Below are 19,211 nucleotides of genomic sequence, written 5' to 3'. Positions count from 1 at the left end.
CTTGAGAGTTCTTGAGGTGGGGAATGTAGATCACTTGGCAGAGTGCTTGCCTAGCATGTACAAAGCCCTGAGTGTGATCCCCAGAACTGCATAAACTGGGCATGGTGCTACATGCCTGTAATCCCAGGACTCAAGGGCTGGGGAGGGCTGGAGAATCCATTCAAAGTCATTCCTGGCCACACAAATTCTTTTAAGGCCAGCCTGGGCTACATAAAAACCTGTCTCCAAAACAAAAAATAAATAAATATGTGAATACGAAACCGCCTAAATGAAAAAGTATTGCAAAAATATTTGCTATTAAGTCATCAAGAGGGCTCCATCACATGCTCCCTGCTGGGATGCTCCGCCCCCCTGCAGCCCTAAAGAAGGGCAGCTGGCAGCATGAACCTTCACACCCTGCAGCCCAGACAGATCCTTAATCCCCTATGTCTCTTTGGCATTTCTGTTCTTTCACAGTGACAGAAAGCTAAGACAGGAGCGAACCTGGAGATGGGGTGAGAGTGGGAGTAGGTTCAGGATACTGCTTCATTCCCTAATGATCTGGGTGTCTCACTTGTGTGAACAACATGGTTCCAAGTGAATGCCTACTTACTCTGCAGGAATAGTCGCAGAAGTGCCTTCCACAAATCTCAGAGAAGGCTCTGGGTGAGAGTCTCTTCTCAGCTCCTGTCACAGTTTTTACCCATGCACATTTTCCCTTTGCTGATTTTTCTGTATCCTTGGGTGCAGTAAATCCTAACAGCCGTGAGACCTCCTAGGAAGTTACCCACTGGGAGAAGTTATGAAGACCCCCAAACAACAAGGAATTATTATGTATTTGGCAACGACTCCTGGTTTACCACTCAAGAAATTAAGTCTAGAATCAGAAATTAAGGCCACCAAGCCTGACAACCTGAGTTTAATCCCTGGGGCAAACATGGTGGAAGGAGTGAACTGACTTCTGGAAACTGTCCTCAGATCTGTGTGCTTGCTGTAGCACATGTACATGCACATGAGTGTGTATACACACAAATGAAATTTTAAACTTTTTTAGAAGAAATTAAGGGGGGTGGAGTCCTGGGAATGGCTCAGCAATTATAGCCCTTGCCACTGCTTAGAGGACCCAGGTTTGATTCCCAGGACCCACAGCATTCACAACTGCCTGGAACTCTAGTCCAGGAAACCTGATGCCCTCCCTATATGGTCTCTGTAGGTACTAGGCACACGTGTGGTCATAATAGGCACACATGCAGACATAATGCCCATATACATAAAATAAGAAAAATTAAAGCTTCTGTGAACTTTAAACTAGTTTACCCACGTGGCCATCCATAATTACCCCCTTGGAACATCTAACCAACCACCTCAAACTTAACATGGCTAAAACAAAACAAAAATCATTTTCTCCATCAAATCTTTTCCCTAGTCTTCAATTGAGATCAGCCATCAGTTATACCAAAATTTTCTCTCTTCCCTCAATACCAGCTCCCATTTCATTTCAAGAAATCATGGACATTTTACAAGGGAGAAGACCCCGACTACAAAAATAAGCATTCAATAAATGGAGAGAGCCTTCTCATGGCAATGTTTTAACCGATCTCATCTTAGCCAACACAACAGCAACACTCCTTCTGAACGTAGGCTTCCCTGCCTTTCACAACCCATTCTCTACACTAGCCTTTCATATATATGGTTTGCGAGTGTGCGTGTACATGTGCATGTGCGTGCGTGTGTGTGCTGTCCTCCACCTTACATACTGAGACAGGGTCTTTCAATTGTACCCTGAGATTGCTGATTCAGCTAGCCTGACCTTTACCCACTGAGTCATCTCTTCAACCTAATAGAAGCCTTTAAAGAATAATAATTTGCTAGGCGGTGGTAGTGCACACCTTTAGACCCAGTACTTGGGAGGCAAAAGCAGGCAGATCTCTGAGTTCCAGGCCAGCCTGTCTACAGAGTTCCAGAACAGCCAGGGCTATACAGAGAAACTCTATCTCCATAAACCACAAACAAACAAAACAAATAAAAATAAAAACTTTCTCTACAATATAATAAAAAGATAATGCTTATCGCCTTATCATACGTTAGAATCGTTGACTAAAAAGAGATAATGCAGCTCACTTTTTTAGGTAATTTTACCAAAAGTGCCTACCCATGACTTTACGAATGGTTAAAGTTTTCATGAACTGTCAATGGTAGCACAGTTAGCAAATGGATTGAGGGGAAAATCTGAGTTATGTGGTTAGGTTCTGTTTTCTGTTGTGTTTTCTCTGATTTTACCTGGGCTTTTTATATTGTCTATAGGAGTCTTTTCAACCCCTGGCTTACAGTTCTTGACTGGCATCCTGTCAGAATAGAGTCCAGGGAATATGGAACGGCTCCCTTCTGCCTCTCTCTGATCTCATCTGGGGCCACAGCTCACTATGTTTCCCATATCCATTTCATCCGGCTCATTTTAAGATGTCCTGATCATTTCTACCTTCGGTTCTCGAATGTCACCTCCTTACTCACGATGCCTGGAGGAGCTCATCCTAGGATACTATTCTTCTTAACTGTGCCCATATCATTCAAAAGTGTCTTGTTCACTTCACCGTTCTTATCTGTCTTCTTCCTTGCTGTTCCCAAGCTCCGGATTAGTGTGTGGCATAGGACAAACACATGTTGAATAATGAATATGTAACTACCTTCAAACTTTAAAGAAAACAAGGTACTCGTAAGGATGGCACGTTCATAGTCTAGTTATTTAAACCACTACTTAAATCAAATGTGCCCGATGAGCACTGTGCTTTCTCTGAATCCAAAGCTTTGGTTTTTTGGCTTGGGGATGAAAGTAGAGAAGCATCATAAAAATATTGATAATCAGGGGTTGGGGATTTAGCTCAGTGGTAAGGCCCTGGGTTCAGTCCTCAGCGCTGGGGGGGAAATATATATATATATATAGATAGATAGATAGATAGATAGATAGATAGATAGATAGATAGATAGATAGATAATCAATTCGAGAATTAATGGGTCAGCTACCTTTGTTCACCATCTGGTCACAGCAAAAGCACACCAAGAACACTTACTAAATTACTTTTGGTTGATGAGGTACAATAGTATTAAAGTAGCTATTGTACTTTCTGTTCTAATGACAGGGTAAAGGGAAGAAACCTAGAAACAAAGCCTCCAAAGTAGACCTCAAACAGACTAGGACACAGGAGATGGGAAACGCCAGGTAGAGTGTACCCAGATGTTCCCCCAACGTCTCCTGTTTACATTTCTTTGTTTTCTTTGTGACAAGGTTTTGCTACATAGCCTGGGCTGGCCTGAGTGCTGGAATTACAAGAGTGTGTTACTATGCCTGGCTTCTGTATAGTTTTAAGACGTGCCCACATGCTAGGCAAGCCCTCTGAACCTTGGTATCCACCTTCGAGTCCTTTCTACTTATCCTTTTCTAATTTAGAACAGTGAAGATTATAAAAGTGTCAGTTTATTATCCCTAAAGTGCGGGGATAGTACCCTTAAGTCAGATCTTTTTCCTGTTAGTCACAATTATCCTAATTGAATCAAAGAATCTTTACTAAGCCCTGCTCAGTACCAGAAGAGACTGCAATGCTACTACACCTTGGAACACCCTGCGAGAGACTATCTGAGTGCACTCCTTGACCTGGAGGCTGCATGTGAGCACTACATGTAAATGGCCTGAGAGCTAGAAAAAGGCATGCTTTCCCTGCCTGCAGTATAGGACATGAAAACTAATGAGGAAAACATGGAGCAGGTCTCTAAGAAGCTCCCTGCCTTTTAACTAGATGGGAAGCTTGGGCTCAATAACGTAACTTTCACATCCAAGGCTACTCACATGAGACAGACCAGTGTCTAAGGCACACGGCTAAACCTTATCGAAACAACAAATCCCAGACTCCAATTTCAGACAGCTGCTCTCAGCTTACCGCTGTTTGGAGATTCAGTAATTTTCTTCAAGTTACTAATACTTTCTGCTACTTCAGTGTCCATGTTCATCAGAAGCCAGCACCACATGTACAAGCAAAAACCTCCAGCTTCAGAAGCTCAATGTGTTTTTAACATTTTGGACTACTAATTTTATTCCTTTAAACATTTCAAATCCTTCGAGGAATACTGACTTCAAATCCTACAGAAGGCCTACCTTTCCACGCATACCTTCTTAGACTCTAGAACATTTTTTTGTTTAATGCACCAGTCTCATTTTCACGCTTCATGGTTTCTTTTGCAAAGATCTGTGTATTTTTGTGCATACTTATGAGCATAACAGTCAAAAAAAAAAAAAAAAAGGACCCAAAACAAAAACGAACAAACAAAAAGCCCACTAACTTCTCCCGGAACCTAACTCACCTACAACAAGATGGGCAAACAAGCCTGAGTGATATGGAAGTTTAGCAGGCGTGAGCTTTCTACCCAGGTACCTGTGTGCTCCAAGGTGCAGCACTCTGCAGCTTGAGTTGCAGATTTACAACAATGCAGCTCAAACATCTACTTTTCCACACGTTATATGACTATTTTTGTAGTGGTAGTAATGACTACTATTTTTAGCAAACTAGAAGTTGAGGGGGAAATAAAAAGTCTCAGGAACCAATTTCTGCCATTGAAGAGACATCACTAAAGCGCTCCTGTGAACTACTCACTCTGGGTTTTGATCAGGAACTAATGAGACAACTCAGCCACAGAAGCTATCCGAAAAAGAAATCCAGTGGGTGAATTCAGAGGAAAAAGACGTGTTTCTGGTACCAGAATAAATCTCTTTAGTGTTTCAAAATGTTTACAGATCTGACATGATAGTTAAGAGCCTAGAAAAGCATAAAAGCATAATTTGGTCTTCACAGCACTCTGTAGAGTACAACGTTGTCCATTTGCAAAGGATATCACAAGAACAACATAACAAAAAGATGGAAATGTAAAAGCCCCCAATAGAAAACATACCTGGCAACATGAGAAAAAGCATCCACAAGGACAGATTCAAATTCTCTCGTGAACTCAGGTCCTTTCCTTTTACTGTTTTGGATGACATCATTTGCTAAGTAGAGAAAAGTAAGCTTTCTATTTGATTTGGCTGGGGAAAAAAAAAAAGAAGAAAGAACAATTTAACTTACAGCAGAAAATTCTAATGAGTGATTGTTAGGATAGTTCTAAAGAGCAGTAGGTGTGAGAAGATGGCTTAGCAGGCAGGTACTTGTCACACAAACATGAAGACTGAAATCTGTGTCCCTAGCACCCAAGTAAAGTGCAAGGTGGAGGTCGATCCCTGGAGCAAGCTGGCAGCCAGCTCCCCTACATTGGTGAGCTCTAGGTTTACATGAGAGGTCCTACCCTGGTTTATAAGGTGGATAGGGACTAAACATTAACTTCTAGACTCCACACACATATGTACCTGCATACAGCAAGCAAATGCAGACACACACCAATGTGAGTGTACCTCAGAGAGTCAAGTAAGTGTCTGAATAAAACAATGGAATGAAATAAAGGAGTCCTTTCAAGTCTAACTTGCACATGTGGGAATACAATTTTGGAAGAAAAAGTTACTGTGTTACTTTAACCAAGGTAACTAATTGGCATCAAAAATAAAGATAGTTAAAAACACAAGTCGTAAAGATAACCTGTCAATCTAAATGCTAAGCCAGGTGCACATTTACTATACTATGAGGAAGTCTACTTCAAACACAATCTTCATCACCGAACATTCTAGAGTGAGCACGGGAGTTAGGATTCAACTTTGAAGGATATCTTGCAAATGACGCTCTCAACTGGGAATCTTTCTTTGAGATGCTAATAACCATAGTCAGCCAGTGACACTGTCTTACAGTCCAGAAGATTCTCTAGATACACCAATGAATGTTTATCTCAATCACAAACATGCAGAAATGCTATACTATTGTTGAAAATTTATATACACTCAAATCAGAATATACAAAATTACAGCTCCTACAAAACCCATAATTCTTCTTTGTTTCACATACAATATGTACTGTTTTCTATTACTCTATATGGTACCATATATTAAATCATAAAAGCTTGTGTAATACACCTGAATTACAGTTGCTTGGGGGAACATTACTGAATTTTCTGGCTTCTATGCACATAAGTTCTCAGCCCTAAAGTTCTATCACTATCATTTTTTGGTCCCGGTTATCTTTTAAAAGAAATAAATATGAATATAATAAAATGTTTCAAAACATTAAGTTTTCTTCAATGCTATATAAAAACTCTAGCAGTATTTATGCCAATTTTACACAACTGTGTACCTAGTTCTTGCTCCACTGCTCTCAAAAAAAAGAAAAAGAAAGAAAAGAAAAAAGGAAAAAAAAAACTTTTTTTTTTCTTTTCTTTTTAGGAGCTGGGGACCGAACCCAGGGCCTCGCGTTTGCTAGGCAAGCGCTCTACCACTGAGCTAAATCCCTAACCTCCCAAAAAAAACTTTTGAAAAGCACAGCAGGCAGAAGATTTAGCCAAACTAAAAACAGGGTTTTTAAAGCATATTGTAGATTTTTGTTTTGTTTTGTTTTGAGTCAGGTCTCAATCTGCCTGCCTGCATATTTAGACAGGGAGATACTGAACTACATTCATTAGCCATCCAGTAAGAACCTGATTGTGAGAAACTTAATGATTATTCAAAAGCAAGACAATGCCAGGTATGGTGGTGCATGCCTTTGATCCCAACACTGGGAAGGCAGCGGCAGGTAGATATCTATGAGTTTGAGGCTAGCCTAGTCTACATTGTGCTAGCAAGTTCTAAGGCAGTCAGAGCAACATATTAAGACTGTCTCAAAAAAAAAAAAAAAGTCAAGATAAAAGTATCAATGGTTGATACAATGTTACAAATTCAGCATTACAGCAAAAGACTGGAGAGATGATTCAGCAGTTAAGAACACTCCTATAGGTGAACATCCTTCTCCAGGGCCTGACAAGTGTAGTCCTCACTCGCCTCAAAAGAAAAAACAAAACAAAACAAAACCTTTCTTTTGCAATAGATGGAGACCATTACATTACACAAAACCACAATCAATCAAATGTAGTTGTGGAGTCCAGTGTCAAGGACTACATCTACAAAACAACACTTGCACCCAAGGCTCAGGGATCAGGAGAAAGGGTGGAAAGATCCTAAGAGCTGGAAGCTACACTCACAGTCTCACCAACACGCCGAGCTGACTAAGGACAAAATAGATAGGCTAACCCGGACAGAGGAAAGCCCACCCATCCTCAACCTTACACAAAGAACTACTGGCAACTAAAGAATGCCATGAGTGGGAGAAACAGTCTTCCCCAGGGAAGAACACACCAATTGTTTATCCAATACCAAATGGTCAACCTGCTCAGCCCTGAAAACAGACATACAAGTAACATTATAGAGACTGTTCAGGTTATATTTAAAAATATATATGTATACACATATAGATATGTAACAACAATTAATAAAAAAAAGAGGGAATGAATTTGAAAGAGATAGAAGGGGTATATGGGAAAGATTGAAGGGAGGAAAGAGAAGGGGAAAATCACGATTATATTATAATCTAAAGAACTAATTTTTAAAATGATGCAATTAAAATGTCACATGAATTAAAATAAAATGAAGAATGAAAATAGAAAAGAGGAATATAGTACTCTACTTAAACATATTAAAAGGTCTTAGTTCTCATAGGCACCTAATTACATAACCCAAAACTCAGCATGTATGCTGTGGCCACTCATATCAGGTTTACTACAGCTTTTCCTCTCAGAATTTTTAAAGAAATAATAACACACTATTATTTTGATTAAAAAAATAATAACTCACTCCTACAGCTGGGCTTGACATAAGCCTTTGATCACAGCACTTGAGAGGCAGAGGAAGACAGGTCTCTCTCTCTCTCTCTCTCTCTCTCTCTCTCTCTCTCTCTCTCTCTCTCTCTCTCTGTAGTTCCCAGCAAGCCAAGGCTACACAGTGAGACTATCTCAGAAAAAGAGGAGACTGGCTCTTTTCCAGAGGACCAAACTGTGGCTCCAAGCACCTACATGGCAGCTCACAATTACCTATTAACTACAGTTCCAAGTGATCCAATGCCTTCTTCTGGCCTAAATTATATTAGGCACCCTAAAATAGAAATATAAGTACCCTGTGTGTAGACAAACTATGACACAGCCAACACACAGTACACAGGTCTCACTACTCCAACTCTGGGTGATATATGACAAAATATATCTTCCTGACTCCTGGCTGAGTAAAGTTTAAAAAACTGGCTAATCAAAAATGTTGATGTGAAGAGAAAGACTACAAAGTATTCTGGAAAAAGGAACTATTTACCTACATTGTGGCCACAGTAACAACAAACATTAAAAAAATTCATCTTAGCCACACACACCTTTAATCCTAGCATTTGGGAGGCAAGGACAGGTAGGCCTCTGGGAGTTTGAAGCCAGTATGGTCAATGTAGCAAGTCCCAGGACAGCCAGAATTACATAGTAAGACCCTGTCTCAAAATTAGATAGATAGATAGATAGATAGATAGATAGATAGATAGATAGATAGATAGAGCAAGCAGCTAATAGCACTGTAATACCCAACTATTCCATAAAGGAAAGAGGTTCTACTTACAATCTAAAAGGACTAAGTAATTATTCCTAGAAAGTGGAAAGAAAATAACACATTAAAAAAAGAAGCAACTCCTAAATGAGAGGAAATAATTTTTGTAAGTGTTAGTGATAACTCAAAGACAGGGATAATGTTTAAGACAAGGAAAACTTCATAGGCACAAATGGCCATTTTTTTTTTTTTTTTGGTTCTTTTTTTCGGAGCTGGGGACCGAACCCAGGGCCTTGCGCTTCCTAGGCAAGCGCTCTACCACTGAGCTAAATCCCCAGCCCCACAAATGGCCATTTTTAAAAACTCAGGGTAAGGGGTTGGGGGTTTAGCTCAGTGGTAGAGCGCTTGCCTAAGAAGCTCAAGGCCCTGGGTTCGGTCCCCAGCTCCGAAAAAAAGAACCAAAAAAAAAAAAAAAAAAAAAAAAAAAAAAAAAAAAAAACCCACTCAGGGTAAGCTAACTCGCAAGGGGCTAGTCATTTTCAGTGTCAGAGTACAAAACCCTTTTCTATTTTAATATAGGGGTACTATCAGTTTACAAGGGAAGCTGGACAGGAGATGAATACGCATTTCAGAGCTTGAGTAAGAACTCTAGTTCTGCGAGATTCAATCTGGTAGCCATCAGCCATGGTGGCCAGTCACCACTTAATTGAGATAATAAAACTGGATCTTCAATTATATTTATTCTTTGTCATCATTTTAAATGTCCAATAGCCACATGTAGATAGTGACTGAGGACAGGTTATTTCTCTGCTGGTGAAATGAGTCAGTTTAAGCCAGATGAGAATATATTAAAGGCTGGTTTATTGGAAAGCCGCTGTCCAGTGGACAAATTCACTGGCCCCAAGGAAGGCTGTGGAAGTCGCTATGGATGCAGGGGGTGTGGAGAAAGGGTGCTCAAGCTGAGAGAAGAGGAGAAAGAAACTAAAATGTCTGGATTAATCGGGAAGAGCCTCTAGGGGAAGGGCAGACCAGACCCTGGGCTGGAAAGTTCAGGGTTGGGGGCAGGGTATGCCAGGTAGGGACTAAGGGATGCTGGGAGAATCTGGAAGCCAGGTCTGCTTTGATATGTAAAATATGCATCTCAGTCCCTTGTCCCAGGTCCAAAGCCAAATCGCCCAAGAGCAGCTTCCCAATTTAATCTGGCTTGAATTGGTTTGTTTCACCAGAAATAACCTATGAGCTGCCTTGTGGAGAACAGAGGCACAGAACAGCAATTGCCACAGATAGTTAAACCAGTGCCAATAAGGTCCTTCCTCTACTCAAACCTGAAAACATCAGAGGGACAACCACACTACTAAACTAACTGTTACTTCACGACAGATAAACAAACCTAGAGAGATGTAACTACACTGAGGTAAGGCAAGTGGTGGGATGGGACGGCAGAGAATACAGTGGAGGAAAACTCCTCCAATAAACACCATTAAAGCACCAGGAACTTGAAAAAGCATTAAGTCTGGTATCAGTCCTCCCTGGGTCCAATCCCAGTTTAGACCTCTGGACAAGCCACATCTTGCTGCATCTTTATCTACTGTGAAATGGGGATAAGAACGCCAGCCTACTTGCTATGTAAGGCCCATGAGATAAGATTATTGATAAAGGAGCCTCTCTAAATGGCTATTTTTCAGGAACTCAAATAGGGTAAGGTGAGGAACTAACAAAGAAGGCTTCACAAAAGAAGTCTGGGATGGGCTAACAATTTCAAGATGATCAAGAGACTCTGCTGAAGGGAATTCAACTAAGGTCACCGATAGTTTTCTCATGTCTCCACATGCTGCAGCTATGCTCTACCTAGCTGCCCCAGAGGGCTGAAGGGATTCCTATGTCAGTAGAGCAAACCATAACTGGGAGGCTCTGCAAGAAACCTAGAGTGCAGTCTCCTGAATAAACCTGGAGTTTGCTGCCTGCCATGCGTCTTCTTCAGTTCGAAGACTTTGACTAAACCATTCTCCACTTCGGTTTCCTCATCTACAACAGAGGGCAGAGACGCTCATAAAGTTACTTCCACTAAGCTTCGACTCTTCAGTCTTCTGCTAAGGAACCCAGCACAGTGTGAGTTAGCACTGTACCTACCTGCTGCTCCACACCAGGATGTAGCAACCTGAAGGCAAAGACCAAGCTGTACACTGGGCATTCAACAGTCTTAACTTACCACTTCTACTGAAAACCTGCACTGTGCCCACAGCACACTAAAATGCTTACTGGATTATCCTGGCTTCTTACCAGAATCTGCTTTGTTGAGCCCTGTGTTTTCCCCATCTGTAAAATTCCTACTTCAAAAGGCCTCAAGAATTAAAAAACAAAACAAAAAACCAAAAAAGAACAACAAAAGAACCACCCAGTATAGTGGCACAAGCTACTAATCCCAGCATTTGGGAGGCAGAAGCAGGTCTGAGTTGGAGGCCAGCCTGGTCTACATAGGGAGTTCCAGGCCAGTAAAGGCTAAATAGTAAGGTTCTGTACTGAAGCAAAAACAAAAGCAACCTGCATAAAGACAGTGGCACATGATAAAGCCATAGTAACATAAACTACCATCCTCTCCGTTTTCTATATAAGGAAACATAAAGGACATAAAGGTTAAGCTGTTAGGATAAGTGACAAAGACAGGCTTAACTTCCAGACAGTGACCAGAAACAACCTGCATCTAACACAGGGCCTGGCAAGAAACAGGTAGAGCTCTGTGAATGTCAGATTCTCAGAGTCTGAATTTAGTGCAGAAAGCTACCCAATTTACCGGCCTGTTCTGAAGTCTATGGATAGTAACTAACATGGGGTCAAGGCTTTGTAAGGACAGGTAAGTTTGTGTCAGTTTTACAGATTAGAATACACAGGCACAGGGATATGAAGAAACGTTCCCAGTATCACTTAGTTAGAACACGTTTGGGCCAGGTCTCAATGTAGGCAGTCTGACCAGAGACGGCTGGATCTTATTCCAAATGCCCAATACTAGGCTCCCAGCTCCAAGCACAGCCACGATTTAAAACAAAATAAAACAAAAAACAATTGTCGTAAAGTGTGAAGGGGAGCCTGAAGAGGAAAGCAGCTTAATAACTTCAAGTCTGGGCATTTGCACCCTTGGAACCTCAGACGAATATCACATGCCTTACTGGGCCTCAGTTTCCCTCTCCAAGAAATAAAATATCAGTTTCCAATCTCAGAACCTCAATCAGAGACCCAGGCCTGCAAAGCAAGGCTTAATTAAGAAACTAGAGGGGTGTGGGAAAGTGGATGAGAGTGCACACCCATGGGAGAGCCCAGGGGTGGGGGTGATCACCTTTGCGGAGCTCGCGGTGCCACACGGAGACGATGGGTCCTGCGTGCTTGCGGTGGTGGATGAGCCACAGGGATAGGGTCTGCACACTCTGCTGAGAGTTGCTCAGCTCTGAGAGCTTCTTTTCCAACGCCGACTCTGAGAAGGAGGACATGGTGGCGGTGGTAAGGAACGGCCTGGGCCGCCCGATGAGTCGGGGAAAGCGACCGCACTCAGCCCAGGCCTCCGCTGACAGGCTGCACGGCTCTCCGCCGACTGACAGACAGCTAGGGGTACCAGGTGGGGGGAGGGGACAGGTCTCCGCAGTAACAGCCGCCCGCGCCGCCGCCACAAGATGGCCACCCGACCTCTCACCCCGCCGCCACGGGGTCAAAGGGCAAGGGCCACCGCCGGGCGCCGAGAGGTTCGCAGCCGGAGGAAAACGACCCTTAGGAGGCAGCACTCTCCTTGGGCCTTGTTGAGAGGACTTCGAACCGAACAGGCCGAGAGAATAAATCCAGGTCCTCGAACACCGAAAAGCGCTTTAACCACTCGCGCCCGCGCGCCGGCGCAGTGAGCCTCACCGGAACCCTTTTTCCCGCTCCCGCAGAACCTTTCTGGCGCGGCGCGACGCACTACTTTTTCGTCATTTCCGTCTAGGGTGCTGGAGGCGGGAGAGTGGGGGAAAGACTGGAAGACGAGGTAAGAGTGGCGGGAGTGTGAGGGAGCTTAGCCGTTTAGGAGCGTCCAGAAGCGAATCCTTAGGGGACACTGAGGCAGGAAGCGCGGGACCTGGGTGTGGGAAGAGCTGCGTCGCTGCTGGCTCGCTTAAGCCACACCTCCCTCCGTGCTTGATCCCTCCCCCCCTTCCCGCGCTCCTCTAGTTCTATTAAAGACACGAACCCTTTGCAGGCCCCCCCAGCTTGGTTCCTGTTCTGTCTTCAGAAGAGATGCCCCTTTTCTCACCTGATGGAACTGCGCCGTCTACTGGCCTCGACTGAAAACCCCCTTTTTTGAGGGGTGTAATGACTTCAAGAGTAATAGTGCTTGTTATGCAAGAATCAGGATATCTGAGTTCCCATCATTAAATAGCCCAAGTTGGTGGCCTGGTCTGTAACTTCAGTACTCTGGGACTGAGACAGGAAGATCGCTGGAGCTTGCTAGATGCCTGCTTAACTCCAGGTTCAGTGAAAGACTCAGTCTCAAAAGAATAAGCTGGAAAGTGGTTGAGCGGGACACCTGACATCTCTCTGTGCGTTCACCCCCCCCCCCCAAGACACACACCTACAACTTTCCTGACCATTGTTGAACTTCTTAGATGTGGGCCCCTCCTATAGACATTCCTATAGTTGATGCCTGGTTTTCTTCACTTCTCTGTTCCTAATATAAGTGCTTTGACCCTTCACCCTTCACATCATGATCATAGATAGTCTAGTGAGAACATTTCTGTGTGCTAGACACTTTTCAAAGCTTTGAAGTAGGTATTATTTTCTCACGCTTTAACAGTCGAGGAAACAGAAGGTTACAGAGGTGTGGAGTTCCCAAGCTCACATAGCTAAGATCTGAATGAAGAGACTGTATCTCAGTGTTTCCCAGCATCTGGGATCAAAGCTGAGTTCATAGCCGATTGAGTGAATTAATGCACAAGTCAACACCTTGTAATGATATATGTATGATGGTGCACACCTTTAATTCTAACTCTTGGGAGGCAGAGGCAGGTGGGTTTCTGAGAGTTCCAGGCCAGCCTGGTCTGTGTAGTAAATTCCAGACCAGCTTTTAAGACCCTGCCTTTAAAAAAACAGGTGTGGGTGTGTGTGTGTCTGGGGGGCCTAGGGCTTTTGAGACCGCATCTAAACAGTTGCTGAGTACTGAGTAACTGTCATGTTCTGAGTACCCTTCCTTGTACTGAGTCTATGTATCCAGCATGTTACTATTTCTAAATTCCAGTCCTTAACAACGATGCTCTGGCGTGGGAACCGTTTGGTAATGAGAACACATGACTGGGAGTGAGTAACCTATCCAGAGCTGCTCAGGCATAGCCAGGAAATGGCAAAACTAGAATTCAGTTAAGGTCTCCTGATCCCAAATTCTTCACGTATTACCCAAAGGTTCCTTCATAATTTCTGAGCATCTGTGTCTGAAGCACTGTTCTGGGCAAACAGACAAGCTGTCCCTGTCCTTGGAAGCTTGCCTTCTAGAGAAGAGAAAAAAATGGGCATGCAAGTATAAAATGAATCAAAAGGTGATTTGTATAAAAATCCAGGAAGCCAAGTGGGTAGAGAATGCATGGGCTTGAAAAAATATAAGTTGGTCACATAGGAGTATATTCTGTATGCTATATGCCCTTCCCAGAGGGTAAAGTAACATTTGGTTGCTTGCCAACGCTGTCTTTCCAGGTAGTGAGAAAACCAACTTCAAACCTTTGTTTGCAATTTTGAGGACTTGAAAAGATGGTTTTACCAGAGTGATAGAAATCAGAAGGGTAGTTAGACATAAAGCCAGAAGAGTATGGAGGGACCGTGTCACATGGGCACAAATAGGTATAAGTAAGAGTTTAGTGTTCTCTGAACGGGCAGTAGCAAGTGAAGGCGGAGCACTTTATTCTTATTGCGCTGTGCTGTTGTGGCATTTGCATGCAGGCTTCGCTTACATAGGCAAGGCTGTTATGTAGAAGACAGGCATGGTACAAGAAGGACAGGAAGACCAGTTTGTCAGCTGTTGTAATAACCCAGGTAAAAGGATGAGGCAGACCAAGATTGTGCCAGTGTAGGAAGCAGGAAGAGGACAGAATATGGAGATACTTTAAAGGAAGAGATAACAGGATTTGCTGATAGACTGGGTTTAGATATGAAGGAAGACAGGGTCGGCCCCAGGAATACTGACTTCAGCAACTAGGAGAATGGAATTTCTGTTTACTGAGGACAGACAGACAGATAGACAGGTTTGAGCAATGAGAGACCTGCCTCTTAAGGGCTCCGTTTAAAAGTGTCCACCACCACTCTCTGTTGCTGTACTGTCTTGAGTGCTGAGTTACAAGCATGTCCCCACCCTGGGGAAATGCCGTATGTTTGTTTCATCCATGTCCTTGGATTTATTTGTTTCTCTTCCCATATCTTCTTTGTTCCGTGTGTTGTTTGCTTGTCATGTTTGTGAGGCTTTTCCAAACACCCTCAAGATTTCAGACCTGATTCTGTTATGCTTGGAGAACATCCTCTGTATGGTTTCAATTCTTTTAAATGTGCTGAGGCTGGAGACTGGAGAGATGAGTCTGTAGTTAAAAGGATGCACAGTTCTTGCAGAGGACCTGAGTTAAATTCCCAGCACTGAACTCCATAAATTCCTTATCCACAAAATGAGGAGCCCAAGCCCCAGGATGGTAAAGTGAGACCCACACAGAGAACACGTATTTGACAAAGGATTTGTTTCAAGCACCCATTCAACTTTTATGCATGTGACTGTTTTGTCTGCATGCATGTATGTGCACACATGTGCCTGGTGTCCACAGAGGTCAGAAGAGAATGTTGAATCCCTTAAAACTGGAATTGCAGATAGTTTTCAATCACCATGTGGGTGCTGGGAACTGAACCTAGGTCCTCTACAAGAGTAACAAGTGCTTTAAACAATTAAACCATTTCTCAGCCCTATCACCTATCTTAGTATCGTTCTGTGGACTCTTAAAAAGAAAGTATAGGGGTTGGGGATTTAGCTCAGTGGTAGAGCGCTTGCCTAGCAAGCGCAAGGCCCTGGGTTTGGTCCCCAGCTCCGAAAAAAAAAGAAAAAAGAAAGTATATTTTGCTGTCGTGGGGTAGAGTATTGTATACCCAGATACCTAGCATCAATCGTGTGTGTGTGTGTGTGTGTGTGTGTGTGTGTGTGTGTGTGTGTGACTTCTTCAGTGTCCTTGTTGACTTTCTGACTGGTTATTTATTAGTTGTTGACTGAGGAGTGATGATCCCACTGGTTCTTATGCCTACTTTGTAGCTTTTTTAATTTTCACACATTTGTCAGCTGTTGTTTTATGCATGTAATTTGGAAGTGGTATTTCTTAGTAGATTCATTCCTTAACTGTTATATAATGTTCCTCTGTCTCAGGTAACCTTGATCTGAAGTCTATATCTAATATTGCTCCTATTCCTTTAATGAACATTTGCATGGTAATATCTTCTCCATCTTTTGGCTTTCATCCTACATGCAACAATAAGTTATATGAAGTGAATTTCTTGTAAACAATCTTATAATTAGACCACAATTTAAAATCCATTCTGGCAGTCTCTGCCTTTTAATTAGTATATTTGAACTCTTTACATTTAACATAATTATTGATATGTTAGAACTCAAGTCTGCCTCTTGGTATTGTTTTTATTTCGGTTATCTTTTTTCAACCTTCCTACTGGTTGCGTGAACAACCTTAGAATTTCATTTGAGTTACTTATGATGTTTTTATATCTGTGTGTGTAGCCTTTTCGATGGTTATTGTACCTTACAGGTTTGTAACTTACCAGTTCTAGCTAGGAACAAGACACAACAGTACTTCAGTGTGCTGAGAGTTTGATATCGAGCTTCTTTTGCTTACTTATTGAGTGAGGAGACCTTAGGCAAAGCTGTAATTCTAAATGAATATGGCCTTTAGTGCAGAGACAGACAAATAAGCTGTCATTTGAACCCAAGACCGCATTCTTCCAAACACCTGAACATGACTGTCAGTGGAGGGTTGAACCTTTTTCATTGCAGAATTCCTATTTTTCAGAAGGAGACCCTGCATAGACTACATGTTGCGGGGTTCCTTCCTACTCCTGGCAGACCTTGCAAACTTTTAAAGCCTTAGATCCTTACCATTCTGGCCCCCTCAGGATAGATTGTAATAGGTCTAGTATGAAGCCCCTGTAAGCTGAACTTAAACTGTAGCCCCTTAATTCTGATGAGCAGACAGCCTGGGAACCCCTGGTTTAATACAAAGAATACTGGTATATTCTTTGGAGTCAGGCTTGAGGCAAATCCTTTGTCTGATATCTGTTGTGTGGGTCTTACTTCTCTTTCTGAAGCTTGGGCTCTTCAGTTTGTGGATGAGGAATTTATGGACATAAAATATCTAGCATGACCACATACAAAGGTTCATGAATTTTTTCCCAGTGCTTATGAGGCAGAGGCAGGTGGGTTTGTGTGAGTTTGAAGCCAGCCTGATCTACTAAGTGAGTTCTAGGCCAGCTATGATTACATAGTGAGACACTGTCTCAAACAAAGCTAGCGTGGGGTGCTGGGGAAGTGGCTAAGTAGGTAAGGAGCCTGCTACTAAAGTGGAAGATCCTAAGCCCAATCCCCATCCCCCACTTGAAAATCCACGAACAGGGTACTGTGACCTATGATCTATCCCTAGGGATATTTTCTTTTTCTCCACAGCACTTAGCACCACCTGTCAAACCAGATTACTAACCTACCTTGGAATATGACTATAAGCAGCATAAAATAACCACTTGGTGCCAGGGGGAAGAAATAAGCAAGGCAAAAGTCACACTTTCTAAAGCCTATATTGGAGTTGGGGGATAGAGATGAGGATATGTCTCAAACTCATTGACCAAGCAGCCTAGCAGAGTTGATGAGCTTCAGATACAGTGAGATGCCCTATTTCAAAAAATCAAAGTGAAAAGCAGTTGAGAAAAGGCATCTGATGTCAACCTCTGCCTTCCACATTCATCAGTTCTTGTATACAAACAGGTACACATCCACACTAACAAGTTCAATACACAAATGCCTAGTACAGTGCCTGGTATAGAATGATCTTTTAAACATTATTTCTTTATTTTATTCATACGAGTGCTTGCCTGTATGTATGTCTCTACTATATGTATGCCCAGTGCCTGGGGAGGTCAGAAGAAGTCATCAGATCCCCTGAAACTGAAGTCCTAGGTGTTGTGAGCCACTATGTAGGTGCTAAGAATCGCATCCAGATCCTCTGCAAGAGTAGCAGTGAGGCCTCTTTCGAGCCCCAGTAGGGTGTCAACCTTTAAAAGAAAAGTTAAAAAATATCAATTTTTTTTGTCTTCAGGAACTTGTACTGGAACTTGTTACATGTCTCTATGGTCCACATGTAGACTTTCTTTCCAACAGCAATTATTAGAGGTTGGAAATTTTACAGACTACCTTATATATCAAATTTAATTCTTTTGAAGGAAGCTAAAACTTATGGAAATCACATAGCCAAGTACTGGGAGAATCTAGACTGAAACCCACATCATAAAAGCTTTGTTTGGGCTTAACATCTAAAAGGGGCCCAAGGAACAGCCACAATCTAAAATTGGTTACCTCAAAAACTGGTACAGAAGTGTTGTCCCACTGTGAATAAGATCAACTGCCGGAAGGAAAACTCCCAGAGAAGAATATGGTAGTTTTTATCCAGAATCCGGTCTGAACATAGCTTCATCAGTATTCCATCAAGTGAGAGAAGCAGACCTTGGGGTCATGACTGTTAGCAACATAAAATACGTGGTGCCTGAAGCGAGAAACTAGCTAGGCAAAGATCATACTTTTTAGAGCCCACATTTGAGTGAAGGGAGGAGATCCTGGGTAGAATCGAAAAGTAAACAGGTAGGTGATCTGGTTCCACAGGTGGTACTAAGTGCCAAGAAGGGAAATCCAAGGCAGAGAAAGGAGATTGGGAGGGCCAAGGTGGGGAGGAATAAAGTTAAGTTGTAGTTTCAGAGAGTGGTGTTGACAAGACCTCGCTCTGAAGTCACATGTGGAAGAAGCCAGGAGGGAGTACGCTGTGAATTTATTCAGGGACGGTAAGTAGAAAGGCTGACATATGATCTCATCTGTGTCACCACAGTGTGAAGCCTGGCACGTGCCACTATGTCTCTACTTCCATCTGGTCTGTTCTTGTGGCAGGATTTTAGGTGTAGTCCTCCTCAGCACATGAGTCCTCTCCTCTGTGAGCACTTCTCTGTTAGCATTCCACTTCCAAACTCCTTCCTTTAGCAGCGCTTTTCTTTCTTTTCATTGGTTGCTTGTGTAACATGGTGAGTGCCTTGTGATCTGCCTGCCCTCTCCTTCATGTGTCAGTAAAGAAGCTGGACATGGTGGCACACACCTTTAATCCCAGCACTGGGAAGCAGAGGCAGGTAGATCTTTGAGTTAAAGATCAGCCTTGTCTACAGAGTGAGTTCCAGGGCAGCCAAGGCTATGTAGAGAGACCCTGTCTCCAAAAAAATGAACAGGAATAATGTGGATAATGTGGTTCTTGTACAGAGTGCGCCATTGGACTCGCCCACTGTGGTATGGCACATCTCTGAGATGATGCAGGAAAGCTTGCAGAGGAGGACGTGATCCATTGCCTCCACTGGCAGTCTCATCTGCCAGCTCTGCAGTGGCACTTCTAGGACCACTAAGGGCACATTAAACTAAGAAGGCTTTAGATGA

The 19,211-nt window shown here is 42.8% G+C and overlaps 2 protein-coding genes across 7 annotated transcripts in view; one reads left to right on the top strand and one right to left on the bottom strand.

Moving 5' to 3' along the window:
- Nucleotides 1-12,389, bottom strand: part of Rprd1b (regulation of nuclear pre-mRNA domain containing 1B) — a 46,332-nt gene extending 33,943 nt beyond the window's left edge. For 3 of the 4 annotated variants that reach the window (XM_087652344.1, XM_087652343.1, XM_087652345.1), the window contains exons 1-2: nucleotides 11,823-12,389; nucleotides 4,918-5,047 (exon numbers count right to left, since the gene is read on the bottom strand). In XM_087652344.1, the coding sequence (XP_087508470.1) occupies nucleotides 4,918-5,047; nucleotides 11,823-11,973 (281 nt within the window). In that variant the 5' untranslated portion in view covers nucleotides 11,974-12,389. 4 annotated transcript variants of the gene reach the window in all.
- A 54-nt stretch (nucleotides 12,390-12,443) lies between these two features.
- Nucleotides 12,444-19,211, top strand: part of Tti1 (TELO2 interacting protein 1) — a 43,752-nt gene continuing 36,984 nt past the window's right edge. Inside the window, exons 1-2 of one of the 3 annotated variants that reach the window (XM_087653937.1) lie at nucleotides 12,462-12,500; nucleotides 18,489-18,577. The gene's annotated coding sequence lies outside the window, so the exon portion shown is untranslated. 3 annotated transcript variants of the gene reach the window in all.

The sequence above is a fragment of the Rattus norvegicus genome, chromosome 3 (assembly GCF_021556685.1).
Source record: "Rattus norvegicus strain SHRSP/BbbUtx chromosome 3, alternate assembly SHRSP_T2T, whole genome shotgun sequence".
Taxonomy (NCBI): domain Eukaryota; kingdom Metazoa; phylum Chordata; class Mammalia; order Rodentia; family Muridae; genus Rattus; species Rattus norvegicus.
The sequence above is the reverse complement of the archived record's forward strand: the minus strand, read 5'-3'. Positions and strand labels throughout refer to the sequence as shown.